The sequence below is a fragment of the Tenrec ecaudatus genome, chromosome 14 (assembly GCF_050624435.1).
Source record: "Tenrec ecaudatus isolate mTenEca1 chromosome 14, mTenEca1.hap1, whole genome shotgun sequence".
Lineage (NCBI taxonomy): Eukaryota > Metazoa > Chordata > Mammalia > Afrosoricida > Tenrecidae > Tenrec > Tenrec ecaudatus.
In genome coordinates, this window is record NC_134543.1 from 29,604,057 (window position 1) to 29,623,464 (window position 19,408).

The following is a 19,408-nucleotide window of genomic DNA, read 5'->3' on the forward strand; positions in this document are numbered from 1 at the left end:
CAACTCCCTGAACCAGAGCTGAGGAACCTGAGGCTCCACCAGGTGCAATGGCCGACTGGCTGGTAAGAGCCTGCACACCTGTCTCTAAGCACCCACCCTCGCGGGGCTGACAGTGGACTTCTCAACTGAATGCGGTTGATACTACATGCTGTCCATTAACTGGAGCGCTCTGTCCTGGCCTTGCCAGTCAGACAATTCTGTCTTCCTTTCTCTTCTGCGTCTGTGCTCCGGTTCTACCCTCCGGGACCCACTGTCTTCCTGACAGAGCTTTGTGAAGGGCAGCTTCACTGCAAACAGGGAATCGGAGGAAGACAGTGAAGCCCCAACACTCCTGTCACCTGGTCAGGCAGGCTATCGGCCCTGACCCCTCACCCATGGGTAGGGTGACCCACCCTATTTGTCCCATCCAGCCTTACCTTGGAGACAATCAGATCCCAGTCCTAGACTCTGAGATGCCATACTTCCTCAGGACCATGGTCTCCAGAACCGCCCAGGTCCACTGACACATGGTCCAAAAAGGCAGCGGTCTACACCCGACTTTGATGAGCAGCAAGTGGGGTCTTAAAAGTTCGCGCAGTGCAAACACTGGCCTCCCCCTGCCCAGAGCAAAGAAACGCGAAGACTGATGGATCACTGGAGCCTCACTTGGTCTGTGGCCAGAGACTGGAAGAGCTGGAGGTGCCTGGCCACCACTAGCTGCTCTGAGAGACCACGGGACACACAGAATGGGCGACAAATGTGGAACAAAACAGAAGCATAGTGTGTTAGCTTGGGTAGAGAAACAAATCCATAGTCAATCATAAGTGTGTAAGAAAGAGCTTTATATACAAGAGCAATTGAATAGTGAGTAAACATCCCAGCCCAGTCCAGATCAAATCCGTAAGTCCACTCTTAGGCCATCTGTCCGATACCAATCTATAAAGTCTTCTTCAGACTCATGAAACACATGCAATGACACCAAATGCAGGACAATCACAGGCCAGGTGGGAAGTCTTGGGGACCCAGGATGGGGGTAAGCATCGCAGCGCTGGCAGGGGTCTCCACATGGCTCCTCCAGCTCAGGGCACTAGTGTAGTTCCATGTGTTTTGTCAGCTGCAATGTCTCCCATCTCCAAGGAGGAAATAGTGTTCCCAGAATCCTCAGAAGGCCATGCCCACAGACACATTGGCTATGACCCGACAGACAGACTAGACTCCACCCCTTCACGCTGAATCCTCTCAAGTCCCAAATGGCTTACTGACCAGGCTACCGGAACCCCTAAGAAGGTAGCCCTCAGTCCCTCATCAGGTCTGGAAATGAACAAGCTTCCACGGCTCTTTTCGACCAGAACATAGGCAGGTCTGCACAGGGAGGACAGAAGGTAACACATCTTCAAAGGCCCAGCTGCTCTGAGTTCAAAAGAGGTGCCCAACTGTACCCAGGACAAGGTCCCGAAGGGGTTGGAGGGGCTGGGACTAGAAATAGAGAAGTGGGCTACATGATGTTACACTGGGGATTACAACCAATGCCACAGAACCGTGTACGGACGGAATGGAAAGCTGATCTGCTCCGAAAACCTCCACTTAGTTCAGTTATACAGAAAGATGGCCCCGTTCCAATCCCACCCAGAAATAATGCAAACTCCAAATGCAGTGTGCTGAACTCCGGTTTGTCCCGTGTGGGCCTTGAGGAGTCAGCCAGGCAGTGGGACCTTGCTCCTGCCCGCTGCATGTGGTGCCGGCGTATTTCAAAGGCACCCCCGGCGGTGAGAGCAACAGTGCGGCTGTTCAGGGCCACCGGCCAGCACGCTGCAGAAACCAAAGGAGCCCAGAAACGGGAGCGTTTGGAAACATTTGCTCTTTAATTGCCACGTAAAGTCAGTTTCTTTAAATATTTAGTTACAAGTTCTGAATAGTGAAGACAGAGTAGGCGCTGCAGGCACTCAGTATTCTCCCCGGCCCCCCCCGCCCCTTCTTCGCTCAAGGTACAAGTGGGCACTAAATCAATGTCCCCTGGTGTCAGGTGTTGGCAGTCTCAGGCCTGGATGCAGTTGGCTACAAAGCAATGAAGTCGAGTGACTCCTCAAGATGCGCTCCCCAGAATCCCCGTGTCCTCTGACGACCACAGCATCGCACACTCGGGGCCGGTCTCCACCGCAGTCCAGTGTCCATCACATGGCCCTGCTGCCCAGATCCCCGGGGCACTCCCCCAGACTCCTCTCAAACCTCAGGTCTGCACTGTCCAGTGTCTCCCAGGCGATGCACCGCATGCAGGTGGGCTGGAAGCTGCGTGACGTGAGAACAGAGCTACCACGGCTCCCGGCGGGCACCTCACAGTTGCCTGTAGTTGTGCCAAATGGGTCTTCTGGGCAGAAGGCTGTGACGGACTGAGGGCAGGTTCAGGCCACGCAGCCCTGCGGTCTGCTTGCCACACCTGCCCCTCCCTCCCTTGAGCCCTGGCCCGCCCTGCCCAGCAGAGGTAGAAGAGGCATCTTGAAGTCGATGAAAGCTGAGGATGGAGGGGTTGGGTAAGCAGCACACCAGCCCCGCGTGCTGTGTGAAGCCCGATGGGAGCACTCCTGCAGGGCGTGCACAGCCAGAGTGGAGGCAGCCTCAAGCTCGGCAGTCGGCAGCCACCTCGGCGTGGCTCCAGAGGGTGGACTTGGGCTGGACACCGATCGCAGTCCCGAGGCTTCCCTACACTATGCGGGCATGAGAGCAGGGGAGGGGCGGGCATCCTGTGAGACCCTCTCCCTCAGGCCTAGGGAACAGGATGAGTGTCAGGGAAGGGAGCAGAGAGGGAGAGCGCCTGGCAGGACACTCAAAGACCTGTAGCTGCGGGGTATATTGCCCCAGCATCCTTGCGTGAGGCCAAGAGCATATGCCTATCTGCCGCTAGGCCCACCCAGGACCTGTCGTGGAGGGGCAGGGGAAGACTGGTTTCAGTTCCTGCGTGGGCGGGGCTCCTTCCTAGAGGTCCAGGAGGAGGACTCGGGGGTCCTCCACGGCCGCCTTGATTTTGCGGAGGAAAGTCACTGCCTCTCTGCCGTCGATCAGCCGGTGGTCGTAGGTCAGTGCCACATACATCATGGGCCGCACCTCCACCTGCAGAAAGGAGAGGTCATCAGGCTGACCCCCACTGGACAGGGAAAGCCCTGCTGAGGGTGACCAAGCCTGCCCCACTGGAACGTTCCGGTGGCAGTCTGGCCTGCCAGGACAGTCTCAGAGCCCGAGCTTCATCCCCTGCGCAGAGCTCTGCTCAGACACAAAGCTCAAGCAGAGAGCTGAGCCCACCTCTCACGAATGGACTTCTGCATCCCTGCCCAATCCCTCAACTGGGCCTAGGAGATGGGGTGTGGGTTGGTTCTCTTCTGCTACAGCTGTGTGGAGATACTCCTTGGGGTTTCTCCTGTGTCTACCTGGGCTCCACAGAAAGCGGGGTTTCTACCAAGCACCCAGGTGATGTGGCCAGCACTGACGCTCCGGTATTCTGGGCACACATGCCTCAACGACTCAGAAACCAAGCAAGGGAACAGGACGATGGAGAACCTTCTGTAAACAGCACTGAGCCTGGCTTTCCTCTCACCACCCCTTGAAACTGGATGCTGAGGGGACAGTTCCTACCTTGCCCCCCACAGCTACTGGCCGATCAAAGATGCCATGCATGCCCAGGATGGCAGACTGCGGGGGGTTGATAATGGGCGTCCCAAAGAGCGAGCCGAAAACCCCGCCGTTGCTGATGGTGAAGGTGCCGCCATCCATGTCCTCGATGGCAAGCTCATTCTTCCGGGCCTGGAAGCAAAGATGTCAGAGGTGAGACACTGAGGCCCCCAGCCCCAGGGAGCATGCTTCACCTCTCAGGCACTCTGGTCTCTGGAGCCCTGCGTGCCGTGAACACTAGCCCAGCCAGAGCTCAGTGCACGCATGCACCCCACGCTGTACCTTCTCGCCCAGCTCAGTGATGGTTCGCTCGATGTCCGCGTAATTCATAGTTTCCACATTCCTGATGACGGGAACCACCAGACCCTGAAGGAGCGAAAAGCTGGGCGCTCAGTTGCAGATACCAGCACCCTGATTCGGACCCATGTTCTCTCCCGCCCTCCTTTTCCAAAAGCCTCTGTGACCAAAGATGAACAGCGGGAAGTCTAAACATTCAGGTCTGAGGCTGAGATAAGGCACGCTTTAAGGTCGAAAGTGCTTTGCTCTTTAACTAGCTCCCTTCTACACAGCGTTCCAGAAGCAGCCTCTCTCCAGCCCCGCGTGCCCCTCCTGCCCGAACATACCCGCGGGGTGGCCACTGCAACACTGATGTCGATATAGTCCCTAAACACCATCTCTTTGGTTGAATCATCAATCACTATGAGAAAGGAGACACATGTTACTCACACCCCCGAGCTGGTGAAAATTTGCACTCAGAATAAAACTATACTGCTTAGTTCCGGGTGGCCTTACCACCACAGCCCACCTATGCCCATCTCAACCGTGCCTACCTATGCCCATCTCAATCAATCAGAAGACCTCCCAGTTCCTTGCTAGCAGGAGAATTCGGGCAGACATGGGACAGGTCCCCACTGAGGCTGGGCTGGAGTGCCCCAGAGAAGGCCAACGAGCAGAGGAGAGGTGGTGTCCCACTTGGAACAAGGGGCAGGCAGAGCAGGCCCTTGCTCAGTAATTCGGGAAGAAGCCAGTGAGCTGACATCAGCAAGACCAGCTCCCAACAGTAAATCAGCTGCTAAACTCCATGTCTAGAGCTCATGGCCAAATCAAAGGTAACAGAATTGGGGGAATTCTTGCACAGAAAGACCGTCAAAGTTGTAGAATTAGAGAAAATACCAGAGAAAAGCATGTGGCGTTGAGAAAGAGGCCAACTTTGGGAAATGCCCACATGTCTGGACAGGCAGAACACAGGGTCAGTAAGGATGGACAGAGGTCAGGAGGCAGATGAAGGGAAGAAACGAGAAGGGCTATCAGAATTTCATGCAGATAAAGCGTTTTCGAACTACTCAAGCGTTCATGCTGGGCACACTGTGTGCTGTGCGCGTTATGCACGAGCGCGCGTTGCATGTTCACATGGGACTACTGCTCTGTGGAAAGGACTAGGAGTTCCAGATCTTCAGGCAGCCTTGCCCTGCTGGGGGTTACAGAGTGTCACTGTCCCCCACTGCCCTTCCAGGGACGAGTGTTTCAACAGGAAGGGGGACAGCTGGTTAGGTCAACGGCCGAGTGACGCAGGTGAGGGAAGGGAAGGAAAGGGGGCACCAAGTCCAGGGAGGAGGGGCCAGGCCCAAGGCTCCCAATGGGCACATCGACCCAGGATCAAAGGTCACCCTGGAGCCTGTGCCAAGTGTGGAAGCCAGGCCGTGTGGGGAGGAGTGCCGGCTGGGCCGGGAGAGTCAGGCTGCCCGCTGCCGCCTCGGTGGTGGGGAACATGAACCATGGGGCTGGGTCCGGGAGCCTGGAAGGTCCTTAAGAATGCTCGTCTTCCTAAGGACGGGCTGACGCACCTCAGTCTGGTGACCCCGGGCGGCTCTGGCCACAACACTCACCTGCATTTACGACAGGCTGCTCCTGCAAGGCGAAGGCCGAGGCCTTCACGAAGGCCGACATGAAGCCGAGCTTGAGGTTGTGTTTCTTCAGAAAAGCATCTTTGTGCCTGGCCCTCATCTCCTGGATGTTACTGCAAACACACGACCACACACACTGGCCACGGGCCATGGAGTCCAACTCTCGGACCCAGTTTTAACCCCGTGTACACAACTGGGCAAGCCCTTCCCTTCCTCTGGGCCGTCTCTCCTAGAGCAAGTGGGAAATGGTCCACTAGAGGCTTTAAGGCAGGCAGGGCTGGGCCTGGGCAGGGCTCTTCCCTGGCCCACGGGACAGATTCCAGATACCCAACAGCACACCAACCTTCTTTCCCAGGACCAGAGTGGTCTCAACTGCCCTAAAACCATGAGCTGTCAATGTGAGCCACGGATACCCACTCTTGGGCTGCTCGAGGTCACGACCTTTTCACCAAGGTTGATCCTCAGAAGCACCAATCTCAGGGTGGGTTTCAACTGCCACCTTCCAATGAGTCGTCACCACTGGTTACCTGAAACGTTCCTTAGAGCATAGGCCAGGCATACAAGGCACCTTGCAGCATTCTCTTTGCTAATGGTTTTCTTAAAGCCACCGAATCCGAGTGTGACACGCCTATGGCACACCTGCCTGTGTGTACCTGATGCACTGAGAAAAAGCAGCCGGGAGCACGGCCCCACGGAAGCTCAAACGCCATGACGACACAATGGCCGCTGACCGAGGACGCGTCCCTTCTGACAAGCTCCTCTCAAGAGGGTTCTGCCATTCGCTTTTCACACCAGCACCACCTTTTACTATCAAATAGACTTATGATGACAGACTGACAGGAGCATCCCACACAGATTACTGACGCTTAAAAACCACCCTCCGCACGCTGGTGCTAGGGCAGTGTCATGACCTGAAAGTGCCATCGGCTCTTCTAGGGCCCAGCACACGCTGGCAGCAGAGCCCACTGCACCTGTCCCCCAGAGTTAGCAGCTCCATCCTCTTCTGCACCCAGCAGGCTCCAGCACCCACCTCTTGGGCAGGTCAGTGTTGGGCAGCGAGAGGCAGAGACGATTCAGGCTCAGCTCTCGCTGGAGATGTGATGGGTGCGGTTCCCTGGGTGTTTCTTTGGAGAAGTGGCCGTGTGGAGGCCCGGGCCTGCCTCCAGGTCAAGCTCCCATAGCTACAAGCGGCAGAGCCTTTGGAGACACCTCATGACCCCGACTAGCCTTCACTCCACCAACAGTCTGCAGAGTTCTCGGGAAATGTGCACAACAGCCGGTGTTTATCGGAATCGGGGTCTGGGGTGGAGATCATATTTCAGATCACCTCAAGCCCAAGTGCTTGGTTCTCCCTCTAATGGTCTAATTCGACATTAGTGTGAAAAAACAAGATAACGACACAACTTTAACTCCCCCCCTCCTCAGACCTTGTTTTTGAAAAAGGAAGTCTTCCAGGGGTGCTGATTGGGTTTGAAATGTTTGTTTTCCTGAGTCTAACCTCATTTAGTACTAGGGTTACCACCCTAAAGACATTACTGGGTCCCAAGACACAGGAGCAGCAGAAGAGGGAAGGAGAAGCGATAAACATCTTTGCTCTCAGACCTGTCCAAATGCTATTGTCTGGTCATTAAGTCGTTTCTATTTCAGGGAGGCCCAGGGAGGGGAAGGGTCCCTCGTGGCAAGCTGATGAGCCCAGGGCCCAAAGGGCAGTCTCTCTAAACCAGATCAGATCTGTGGAGAGGGCTTTGGGGAGGCCCCCAGCCCAGTGCGAAGTGACACCTCGATTAGTAGCTGAAAGGAGATCCAATGACTGCACTTAGCTAGCCCCCAGCCAAGTGCACCTTTCAAAGCCACAAATATTTACATGTTTTGTCTTAAGGAATTGGGTAGGATTTCAAAGTCCAATTCAATTTGGGTACAATTTGCTCTAATGCACTGAAACCCAAGCTTCATCTTTCGGATCCATTAGTCAAGCTCCTTCCCCACAAGCTCTGCAGAACGGCTCCCTGCGCTGCAGTGACAGCCAGTCTTTAGGGTGTGGCACGGGAGGACAGGGGTGGGGGAGGATGGCAGACAGCGAGGGAAACAGGCTGGAGGCCTCCCCCGAAATCCACAACTCCCACCTCGCTGCTTCCCAGGCCCCAATCCAAAGGAGCACACATGTTCTAAGAGAGAAGTAAGGCCGGCTCACTAACCACAGGGGGGAGAAGAGGCAGAGATGCAGGTGAGAGGCAGCAGACATGGCCTCCTGGATGAAATCAAAACTCAACTCTTCTCTCTGGAACTGAAGAGATTCTGAAATACGGATCCAACCAGCCTAATCTTCCGTCCCTACATGTGTCCCTCACACGATCTCCCGCCCCTAGTCATGGTCTAAAACTGAAGGCCAGCTAGAAAGGTCAAGTGCACTTCCAGGAGGCTCCTTATTCCGTCAGTCTCTCGGTGAGACTCTCACCTGCAGGAAGCCTTTCTAGTGCGCCAGCCTCCCCAGCGCCCAACCAACGATGCCACTACCGTCCAGTTTCACCTGCTGAGACTACTCTACACAGGCGGCTCTGAGGGCATCCGCTCTCCCACCAATCCTTGAATCTGCCTTGAACCGGTATCCTGTACTGAACCCCGCGGGCGCCGCTGAGCCACGTCCTCCTCCCTACCTACAGGGCGTCACAGTCTTACAAGGAACAGGCATGCTACAAATAACAAAATATATGCTACAATCAGGGTTCCAGAAAAAGTTTTGAAACGATGGTGGCAGCAATTGTACAATCAACTGAATTACGGATTGTTATAGTATCTGTAATAGCTCCAAATAAAATAATTACTGAAAGGGGGGGCATACTGAGTGGGTTCCTCTGGTTTATGTCGAGGCTTTCATGACACTATCAGAGCTAGGAAAGAGGGGAGCCACAGCCTCCAGCTTTTCCCCTCCCCCACGCCGAGCTGTTAGGCACAAGCCCAGTGAGTCACTGTGAATGAGAGCAGAGAGGCGCCCTGGGTCCAGGCCTGCTGCCTGGTGGTCCCCCTTTGGGTGAGAGGGGTCGGGTTAAGCTTGGTCGGTCTGGGGCGTCCCTCTAGGCCTGCTTGGGAGCCCCTGACCCTAATCATCAGACTTTGAGACTATTACCAGTCCCACTGAATAAAGATTCACAGTACAGATGGCTCTAAGGTGAGGGCAGGCATGGTCAGCAGAGCAGGAAAGCACGGGGTCGCTCTGGGTAAAGAAGGCCCACGCTTCCGTCAGGTCAGAGTGGGGCAAGTGGAAGGCGGGCTTCTGCTGGGGGGTGGGCTGCAGCTCTCACCTCATGTCGACCTCGTTGAATGTCGTCAGCATGGCACACGTGTTCTGGGCCTCCTTGAGACGCTGAGCAATGCGCTGCCGCATCCGGTTCATTTTCTCCTGCGAGCGGAAGGGGCGAGCACTGAGGCCTGCTCCCTGGGCCTCAAGCATCCCCACCAGCCAGAGGGAGCACTGGGCTTGCCAGGAGCGGCTGGCCAAGGACTCCAGGACCAGACGCCGAGCACAGCGAAGGCTTCGGCTTCGGCTTCCAGTCCTGCAGTGGGTGGCCCTGGGTCTCTGAACTTGAGAAACCATGGGCAAAACCCACTCACGCCGATGTGCCTGACCAAGAAAGAAGGCTCAGGAAACGGCTCGATTGAAAAACCAAACCAACTAGAGTTGTGAAAGTGTGGCTTTGGTCTCGAGAACCCAAGACCATGGGGGGGGGGGGGGTAATCTCTGGGAATAGTGAGGGTGGAGACGCATGCAAAGGAAACTCAAGCATTTCTGGGTGGGGAACCCACACGCTTGTCTGGCCCTGGCAGATCCTACCACCGCGCAGCCCTGGGCGATGCATCCCGTAAGCATGGGAACAGAGCTCAACAAACCACCTTTGAAACGGGAAAGGCTACTCCGCATTTGTCTCCTGCAGACCCTTGACCTGTGGCTAGGCGTTTACAGTGGGAAACCACAGAACCAGGGTCAGAAAACCCCAGCGCCTAGCCCTGACGGCCACTTAACGGTCACGGGACTGTGAATGAGTTACCTCGCTTTCCAGACAGGAAACGCTCGCTGTGCACCTCAAACAGAACCATCGAGCCTGACGCACGTTACTGAGGTCACTGTGTCTGCAGCAGCACCATCCAGGGATGGCACCGTCACACAAGCAGGCCCTCAAAGCCACACTCAGTGCAGGCCGCCAGACCACACTCCCGGGCGAGGCGGCAAAGGCCCCATTCGAAGTGTACCTAACTTACCTCCACATCTTTCTACAGAACCCCGAGTCGCAGCCCCCGTCTGTCCTCTAGGAAGCTGCGAGCTTTGACAGGAGAACGCACTCTTATGTAAATAAAACGAATTCCAGCGTATGTGTCACTTTCTCCTCCAAACAAACACGCGCTGATTCCATGTTCCTTAGACAGTAAGCCCTAGCTCCTAAAACCCCGGTCTCTGGGACTTAGAGTTCCCCCAATGTCACAGTTCATCTTGATACCAGTGGAGCAACTTTTGAATTCGGAGCTTATTCACTGCAACCCACATCCCCCAGAGGTTGTCACGGTCAAGGTCAGGCATCGCAGGGAGGCTGGCCATTCCAAGGCAGGCCCCATCACGCCCGAGGTCCTCTCAGCACCCCAAAGCCCCCGCCTCTCTCCTCATGGTGATCGGTCCTCAGTGGCTTACCCGGTGCTCGGAACGCAGACCTTTGCCAAAGCCTAGCTCAGCTCCAGGGGGAGCAGCAGAGGGTTTGACTGCAGAAACTGGAAGAGAAGGAAGGGAAACACCACTGTGAAAACCGCACACAAAGTAGCCATCCCGCAGCTGGTCAGCAGAAAGCGGGGCTACAGCCCCAGGCTTTCCGATCAGGTCTGGGTGCTCGCTGCTGAGGGGCCCATTTTGGAGCACGATCCGTCCTCCTCGGCCACTCCCCGAGGAGGGAGCACGACACCAGAAGAGGTGATCTCCTCCCCCGTGAGGCCCGGATGTGGGAGCCAGCACTTACCCGGTTTGCTCACAGGAGGCTGTGCAGCCGAGGGCACCGGGGGCATCTGCGTGGGGAGGGGTGGTGCCGCGGGAGGAGGAACGGCTGATGCCACCGGCTCTGCTTTTGGGGCGGCAGCAGCGGGCGCATCAGCTGGCTTGGCCTTTGCAGGAGCAGCTGGAAAAACAAAAAAAAGGGTGCCACTCACTGGTACTGCACTCACTGGGAAGCAGCCTGCTTGCAGATGTGCAACAAGATGTAGGCCTGGACACACACACACACACACACACACACACACACACACACACACACACACACTGACAGCAAGCGCTGTGCTTCGATTCCCCAGCGCACCTACCCACCCAACTTGTCACCTGTCTACTGATGAAATCCGGCAAGCATTTTTACCGCGCCTAATAAGCACAAGGAAATGTAATGCGCCAAGCTAAACAGGCAACAGATAATGTAGCATGCTTGGGGCACTTCGGCATCAGCAAGCCCTAAATTTGGGGAGGGCCAGTACCAGTGACTGCCCTGGTTTCCCATTTTCTCCCAAACACCAGCATGTCTGAAAAGAAACTGCACGGAGTTCTCCATAATACAAAACCCACTGCTGGCAGTGTCACCCATAGCGATGCTCCAGGACACCTCAGAACTGCCCTGCAGCTTCAAAGGCTGTCCATCTTACAGGAGCACAGCGCCTCATCTTTTCCCCAAGGAGCAGCTGGTGGGCTCAAACCACAACCTCAAAAGAAGTACCGCTGCTTCTATCTTTAGCTGCTTCTATCTTTAAACAGTGGCTCTCAACCCTACGTATCAGATTCACTTGGGGGAACATGGGGGAAAAACCAACACACGCTGTAGGCGATCAAGATCAAGATCAGGCTAGATCTCTGCTCCCTGGGGCCCGAGACATTTGCGTACTTGACACATCCTCCCCCCACCCCCACGGTTGGGAAGGGGCGAAGGGATGACTGTCTTCTGCATCTGTCATTTCTAGTCCACCTTTCAGAAGATGCCAGCTGACAGAAATACACACGGGAAAAAAAGATCGCATTCCAAGTTGTGTTTGGGGTTTTTAGTGTCCCTTCTTCTAGAACTGACACTGAAAGTGGGTGCTGTCTAAATGCCACTGCCTCTCCTGCTTCCTCAACTAAGGCATGGGAGTCAAAGGGTCTCCGATTGGCCATTGGGATCCCACGTTAGCGTGGCGGACAGCTGGCTGCTCAGCAGGGAGCCAGGCCCAGCAGAGCTGGCTCCAAGGCCTGGGCTCGGAGGCAGTAGGCAGTCAGCACAGGAGGCTCGGACTGGAGCCCCGGGGGTGGGGGAACCCTGGAGACCTGGCTGACCAGGAGTTCGTCTTTACCGCCAGTTTTCCTCAGCGTGAACAATGGAGTGCCTCCTTCTACTTTGCCCCCATCCGGCACCAAGAGAGCCTCGATCACGCCATGCGCTGGGGACGGGACCTGCACAGACGTCTGTAGGAGGAAGACAGGGAGGAGTTCAACCTTCATGGGCACTAGAGAAGCGAGTGGTCACACTTTTGTCCCGAGAGTTGCCGCAGAGACGCTAAGACTGCACAAAGATACCGGGGACACACGCCAGAGAAGAGCGAGGCAGAGTCAGCGTGCTGGCGAAGGCCCCACCCTTTGACTGCTCAGAAACACCGCACAACCTCCACCCCAACGTGCCGTCCAGACAGGAAAAAGGACTGAAAATAGCACACGTAAATTAGTTAGAGTGTGAAACAAACTGTCAGTAAGCTAGGACAAGCCTACCTTGTCAGTTTCAATCTCACAAACCACTTCATCCTCCGCAACGGCATCTCCAACAGCTGAAAAGATAGGCCAAGACGCCCTGTCAGCGGGGGACAGCAGGAGCCACCACCGCCCTTCCCGGCAGGTGTGTCACAAGACCCTTTGCCTCCGGGTCTGGAGAATTCGCCGCGTCGGAAATCGGGCAGAAGCCTTTGAGAAAATGTGTACACCCAAGGGAGAGCGAAGTCACGTCGTACCTTTCTCCCACCTGACATCCCCCTCTGTGACAGACTCTGCGAATGCAGGCGTCTTCACCGTGACCACGTCATCCCCTAGAACAGAACACAAGAGAGAATCCCCAAGTAGGCCACGTTCTTCCTCCTTAGCTTCTCCTTTAAATCAGCTTGGCCAACCGTCGCCCTTCCCATTGCAAGTGTGCCTTCGCAAGGCGGCAGGGAGTGGGCCGCGGATACTCACTGCGCGCAGCTGTGGTTCTGAAGAAGCGGGTACTGAAGCCATCGCTGCTGGGGAAGCTACGCCAAACAACAAAGCAGAGGCGTCAGTCGGCTCCTTGGCAGGCGAACCGCTCCCCTTTGGCTCGAGATGTGGGGCAGAGGCTGCCTTTCCTTTACACCAGGGATACCTCACTAGGGGTGCCCATCAGTGTCACCTCAAGTTCTGACTCAGCAGGGCTAGAGTGGCACTTTGGTGACTGGGCGCCTTGCCCAGTGCACTCCTTCCGTAAGGCCAGGAAGCGGCACTGCCCAGAGACTAGCTCTCAGAGTCCTACCGCTTGTCTCTTGGACGAAAATGAAGTGGCCTGGTCCTGTGCTTCCCAGCTGGGCTCTGTCCTAACTAGCTTGCCTAGGAAAGATACACTGCCTGCCCTTGGGGTGCACTGGGATTTCTGTTCTCCCAATTACGGATTTAGGGCAGACACAGCACACTATCCTCAGAAACAACACACACATCTCCCAGCTTGCTCTCTTGCTAGGAGGCAGCCAACGCATCAGACCATACTGGGGGGGATGGGTTTCAACAGCGGCATTTCCTTTGAGAATACAGGCCTTGAACAGGGGTTACCCTCCAGGGGTGATGTGGATGTCTCAGGGCTGTTGGAATATTCTACAAGCGTCCGTCAATCACCTTTTATAATCCGAACACACCGGTGCTCGTTTTACTTGGACAATGTCAAGCTAACCATGTGGTCCTTTTGTCTATGCAGACCGCAGGAAGCACCACGCCCAGAGCAGAACTGCGGCCAGGGCAGCCAGCGTTGGGGCCAGCGGCCACCTCTGGGGAGAGGAGCGTGGTGGAGCTGAAGGGCAAGGACAAAAAACATCTCCCAAGACCTGAATCAAGTAAATGTATCGCCACCTAGCCTATTCGATACAAACATGTAGCTAAAAAAGAAAGGTTTACAACCAAAGATTTTAAAAATAAAGGAGTTATGTTGTTAGAAGGGGGGAAAAAGCAAGACACAAAAGCAGACATTTGATTAGGGCGATAAAAATAGCAGTGATTTTTCCCTCCCTTGAAGTTGAGCTATTTTAGAACTTACTTCGTTATTTTTTCGTATTCATTAGAGACTTGTGCTTTCCCCCAGTTTCATTTGAACCGCAGACCCAGTAACATACTGAGTCCCTAGGTATTTTTCACATGATAACGCATGAGGTGTTCACTGGAGCCTCTTCAGATTTGGCTGGAGACCATGGTGACCAAGCCAATAACTAAAAATCCCAGGACAATGCACAGCGAGGAATGTGCGGCTCTCACTATAGAGAAAGTAGCTGGCTTGGTGGCGACAACACATCATCTTACTACCACAAACCAAACTCACTACACTGGGGAGTCCATTCCCATGCAGAGCGACCTTCCAGACAGGGGAGGGTCCGAGGCGGTAACTCTTTATGGGAGCCGAAAGGCCCTCTTTCTCCTGTGGAGCGGCTGGTGGTTTGAAGTGGCTGACCACAATGCACCAGGGCTCCTCTCTGACGAACTTCCCGGGAAATCCTCGGAATGCAGAGAGCTGAGCAGAAGTTAATCGGAAACATAAGTGGGTGGTGCCTTGCTCCGGACTGTGCATTAAGCAACAGTGTGCCCACCCAACCAGCCGAAGTCTCAGGGCCCAACTCCTTCTAAAAGGAGTAGCTATGCTGGCAGGAGGATGCGCTCCATTTCCACGATGACCGCACCCTCCTCGACTGGGGGCACGGCGTGCAGCTCACATTTCCTATCCACTCCCATAAGGGCGGGGTCCAGTTCAGTCCCGTTACCGCCTAGACACCTGCGGACGGAGGTGCGCTCCTGGTTCAGCGCCACACCTGGGACTGATGCTCAAGGGTCTTGAAGCATAAAAAGGAAGTGTCTGTATCAGGCCTGTCTACCTACTATCTTGATTTCTAGGGCAAGAAGCCAGGGAAGAAGTCCAATGGCCAAATTTGACATCTTAATAAAAACCTCAGGCACGCATCAGGGCTCGCCAAGCGGTACTTACACAATCTTCCTGCTGTCAGAGTGACCTGCTCCCTGACATAAGGAGACCCCTGCAAAAAAATAAAACAAAACAGCTCTTAACCCCCAAGCTCACCTTACGAAAGGTACTGCTGGGAATGGAAACGGGGTCTGAGGGAGCAAACGTTCCGGCAGCCAACCATGCAATCGGGATCACGTGGGGGCCTTGTTCTGCAAACCTTCCCACTGCAGCCACCTCCCGACAGAGAGCAGCAGGTAAGTGGGGGTGGGGGAGGTGGATGGGATGAGGGCAACACCCAAAGCAGTTTTATTATAATCTTGCTTAGCTTAAAAATTCATGAATTATGCTTTCCCATTCTTCAACATCACCAGCTTGAAAAAGCCACATGGCAGTTTGTGCTGGGACTACATTTAAGCCAATCAGGGGGTTGGGGGGGAGGGAGGCCCACAGCGTCTTGCTGTGGTCTTCCTGAGGTCTCCCATCTACTTTCTTTCAACTAGTCAGCGCCTCTTCTGCCTTAGTAAGGTATCTGCTTTTCTCCAACTAATGACTGTGCGCATGCTCACTCACTCTCTCTCTGTCACACACACACACACACACACACCTCAACTCAAGAGGCATCAGAAAGAAGACAGCTCTTTTATGTCCACTTTGTCCCCCAACTGCCAGTAGCTTCAGAGTCCAGACCGGCATCTCTGAGCAGCAGCGTGGCTCTGAAGGGGAGCTGCAGCAGCCAGAGGACAGACTGACGTGGGGAGGCCTGTGGTGCATACCGAGTCCATCCTACAGCAAGTTTCATTTGTCCAATTACCTAAGGTTTATAAAAAGCTTTCCCATAATGACCTCATTTGGTGTTTCCAGTCTCGCAACCTCTCTGCAGCGGCACGGCCATCTGCCATCATGCCCATTTCCTAGGTAAATAGGGCATTGGCAGCTGGGCCCAAAGCAAAGCCCTGAGCCGGGGTGCAAACCCCAACTCCCAGGCTGCTTCTGCTGGTCTCCGAGTCCCCACTGAAAAGGGTGCTAGTTACCAAAAGCCCACTCTGGACAGATACTGCACCAGGTCTTACGCTCGGATGACGCCCCAGATAGAGTCCGAAGTCGTGTGTGGCCCTGTCCCGTCCAGCCCTGCTTATCTTTGCAGCCAGACAGGCTCCCCTTCTACTTCTGCGACAGTCAAGCCCTTCCTGCCTGCACAAACCCACTACTGATTCTGCACCTCAGCTGAAATGTCGCTTTCGAGGGAAGCCTTTACTGCCGTAAGTTCCTGCCATGCCCCTCCCCCCACCCCACTGGGTTCCACCATCCATCCTCTTGCCTGTACTTTTCTGCCGTGGTGATCAGTCTCTATGGGTGTGTAAATCCAAATCATACAGTCTTTCCAACAAGCCCCTAAGATCCATGCAGGCAGGGGCCATCTGTGTGCCCGTCACTTAGCCATGTAGAAAATCTCAAATCAAACTCACGGCTATCGAGTCAATTCTGACTCATAGTGACCCTGTAGGGCAGGGTCAAACTGCCCCAGTGGGTTTCTGAGACTCTCTCTGGGAGTAGAAAGCCTCCTCCCTCGGAGCAGCTGGTGGGTTCAAACCACTGACCTGTGGTTTAACAGCCTAATGGGTAACCACTGTGCTGCCAGGACTCGTTAGCCATATCAAAACCACTCAATAAGTCACCTGCTGACCACACATGGAAATGATGCTGCGATGGCTGGAAGCTCAGGCTTTGGGGCCAGGCAGATCAGGCTTGATGTTGGCTGAGTGACCTTGGACTCACTCATCTGTGTATCAGAGCTAACCACGCTTACTGTTTCAGGATGGTGATCTTAAAAACCTGCGCAGGAAACACTCAGAGCAATGTCTGTGTGACACACACACACACACACACACACACACACACACACACAGTCTCTCATTCCACACGCCACAAAATAAGCCTTATGAAACACGTCACTCAGGATTCCCCAGAAGCTGAGTGGGGCAAAATGGAAACCCTTCCCAAAGCCTCTCCCCCATGTGCTCGCTACTTCATGCCACTGTCCCCTGCAGGTCAAATGCTCCAGCGGACCCACCTTTCTCCCAGTTCTGAGGTACTGCCAAGCTCTTTCCCTCCCCCAGAGATGTTATGCACACCAGAGGCTCCCTCCTCTCCCCTTCCTAGGCTCTGTCTTATCCTCCAGGTCACAACTTTAATGTCACCTACTCAGAGAAGCCTTCTCAGTACTTCCCAGAACATCTGCCTACTTTGGGCGTTTACGCTTGGGCTTCTCCCTTGACTGTCCACTCCATGCGGGCAAGGACCGTTCAGCGCTGCACCCCGGCTACTGCCTTGCACAGCGCCTGACAAAGACACTCAACCAGCGCACCGAATAAGGGACGGCTGTCAGTGATTAAACACCACCACAGAGCGGGCTTCCTACTTGACCCGCAGACTGTTCCACTATCTCAAGGGAACTGCTCTTGAACGTTAGGGAGCGACATAGCAGACCCACCCGCCCCTGCCCTCCCCTCCCATTTTCCTCACAAGCTGCTCTGCCCGGGAGGAAAGCATTTCAGCCACGGCAGGGGCTAGGGCAGAACTTACCAGGCAGGGAACGTCTCCCTAGAGGGCAGTTCCCCTGTTGAGAAAGAAGACATTACCGACGTCACCCAAGAAGAAAGGAGAGGTGGGGGGCCACACACAGCCATCGAGTGGACCTCAATTCACAGAGAACCTACGGGCAGAGTAGAACTGCCGGACGGGGTGTGCACAGCTGTGGTTCCTCCGGGAAGGCAGGGAGGCCCTATCATTGTGCGGAGCAGCTGGTAGGTTCCAAGGTTCGTTGACCTTTTGGTTAGCAGCCAAGCGCTTAACAACCGCGTCGCCAAGACCCCAGCCTCTTCCCTAACGCTGCCCCAGTGCTGGTGACAGGTGAAGCTCGTGACTCCGGAGGGTAAATGCCAACACGCAGGGCTCGCTCGCGGGTCAGACTGCCCCTGGGCCTGTCAAGCCGTGTCCACTCCCCAACACGGCGGCCACCTCCTGCCTTGAGCCGGGTCGCGGGGGCGGAGGGGCGCTCGCGGCGCTCCGGCCGGAACTCGGAGTCTCGGCGTGGGGCGGGCGCGGCTCCGGGGGGTTCCCGAGCCCGGCTCGGAGAGTGGGGTGCAGCGTGGGCTGCCTCGCGAGGGGCAGGGGCGCCGAGCTTCGCAGGCACCGCCAGGCGGTCACGAGGGCGACGGGGCCCCGGCAGTGCAGCCCGCGGCCTCCGCGTCCTGGTGCCCTTGGTGCCCGGCCTGGCCGGTGCGCCGCGCCCCTGCCCCAGGCCGCCCGCCCGCCCTCCCGGCCGCCGCAGCGCGCCGGGACCGGGGCCGGCTGGGCCGTACCTTCTGGAAGGCGGCGAGCGAACGGCTGAGCGCTCGAGACACGCAGCGGGACCGGGACAGCATCGCGGACGAGCGGCGGCGGAGCGGAGGGCGGGCGGACACCGGAAGTAGAGCCCTCGGAAACCGGAAGTGGGGCGGGCCGCGGCACTGCCCGCGCAGGCAGGGGGGTTCGGCGCGAACCACTGGCTGGCGAGTGGGGGCCGGGGAGCTGCCCTGCCTCGCTCCCGCCTGGGCCGACCGGGCCCTCCCGGAGTTCGGGCGCAGCCGGTTTCCGCAGAGCTGCGTCTGCTCCGCCGGGAAGAGACGCAAGGCGGGTCCTGGCCTTAAATAAGAACATGCTTGTCTGGCCCTAGCACCTGTGCTAGCAGGCAGCTTCCAGAGCCTCAGGTGCCTCGACTGTAAGAGGACCACTTGACATCTCCACGGAAACAAAGCCCCAACGAGAGCTCCGAGAAACCTGGAAAAGGTTCCCGTGCCCTTGTGCCAAGTCAAGGGCCTTCAGCCACCTCCGATCTCCTCAAATCCCTACCAGACGTCCCTCGAACCAAACGAAGTGTTCCCATGTACCTTGTGCATTTCGGCGCACATCTACCTGGTGCAGTTCGTTTCTCTGCCCACACCTGGAATCAAAGCATCACCAGATTAGAGACCTTCACTTGTTCTCCGAGAACAGAGATTGGCATAGTGAAACCCCCCTGCCATGGGGCGGATGCCAATTCAGGAGTCCGAGGTTGCGCATATTTGTGGTAGCGGACAGCCTTCTCTTTCTCGTAGTCTGCAGTGTTTTTGAACCGCTCACTTGGTAGTAGGTGCCCCCTAAAGATCTGTGAGCTGAGTTTGGGCCTCTGGGCTTTAGGTACCCCATTTTGCTGGCTGGCTTTTAAGAGGAAAGCACCTGTTCGTGAACTTCCTCTCAAGTCTTCAGGCCCCTGGGTCCTCACCTGTATAGCTCACCTACCTGGAAAGCCCTGGTGACATCGCGAGTCTGGGTTGGGCTGTTAATTACAGGTGGGCAGCTTGAAACCCCAGCCACTCCACAGGAAAAAGAGGAAGCTTTCTACTTCTTTAAAGAGCTAGTCTGTACCCTGCCCCGTGTGAGTTGGGTCACTATGAATTAGCCTCCACGCCGTGGCAGTACATTCGGTTTGGGGTCCCTAATAGAAAGGGGGTTCCTTCCATACAGCTCTGGCTGAATGTACATATGAGTGGGTGGATGACTCAGTACACAATCAGGTTGGCTTCTCAGGCCGAATCATTTCAACCAGTCCTCAGGACTTCACTCAACCAAACCTGA

General features: G+C 55.8%; 1 protein-coding gene across 1 annotated transcript; it reads right to left on the reverse strand.

Moving 5' to 3' along the window:
- Positions 1 to 1,809: 1,809 nt before the first annotated feature.
- Positions 1,810 to 18,226, reverse strand: DLST (dihydrolipoamide S-succinyltransferase). The gene is made up of 15 exons (XM_075530628.1): positions 18,115 to 18,226; positions 17,336 to 17,369; positions 14,774 to 14,822; positions 12,754 to 12,809; positions 12,534 to 12,608; positions 12,298 to 12,353; positions 11,886 to 11,997; positions 10,541 to 10,696; positions 10,222 to 10,298; positions 8,843 to 8,940; positions 5,526 to 5,656; positions 4,263 to 4,336; positions 3,922 to 4,005; positions 3,604 to 3,771; positions 1,810 to 3,084 (listed from the first exon to the last, which is right to left on the reverse strand). Exons 1-15 carry the CDS (start codon positions 18,175 to 18,177, stop codon positions 2,950 to 2,952), a joined length of 1,368 nt encoding a protein of 455 aa, XP_075386743.1. The 5' UTR covers positions 18,178 to 18,226; the 3' UTR covers positions 1,810 to 2,949.
- Between the last annotated feature and the right edge of the window lie 1,182 nt (positions 18,227 to 19,408).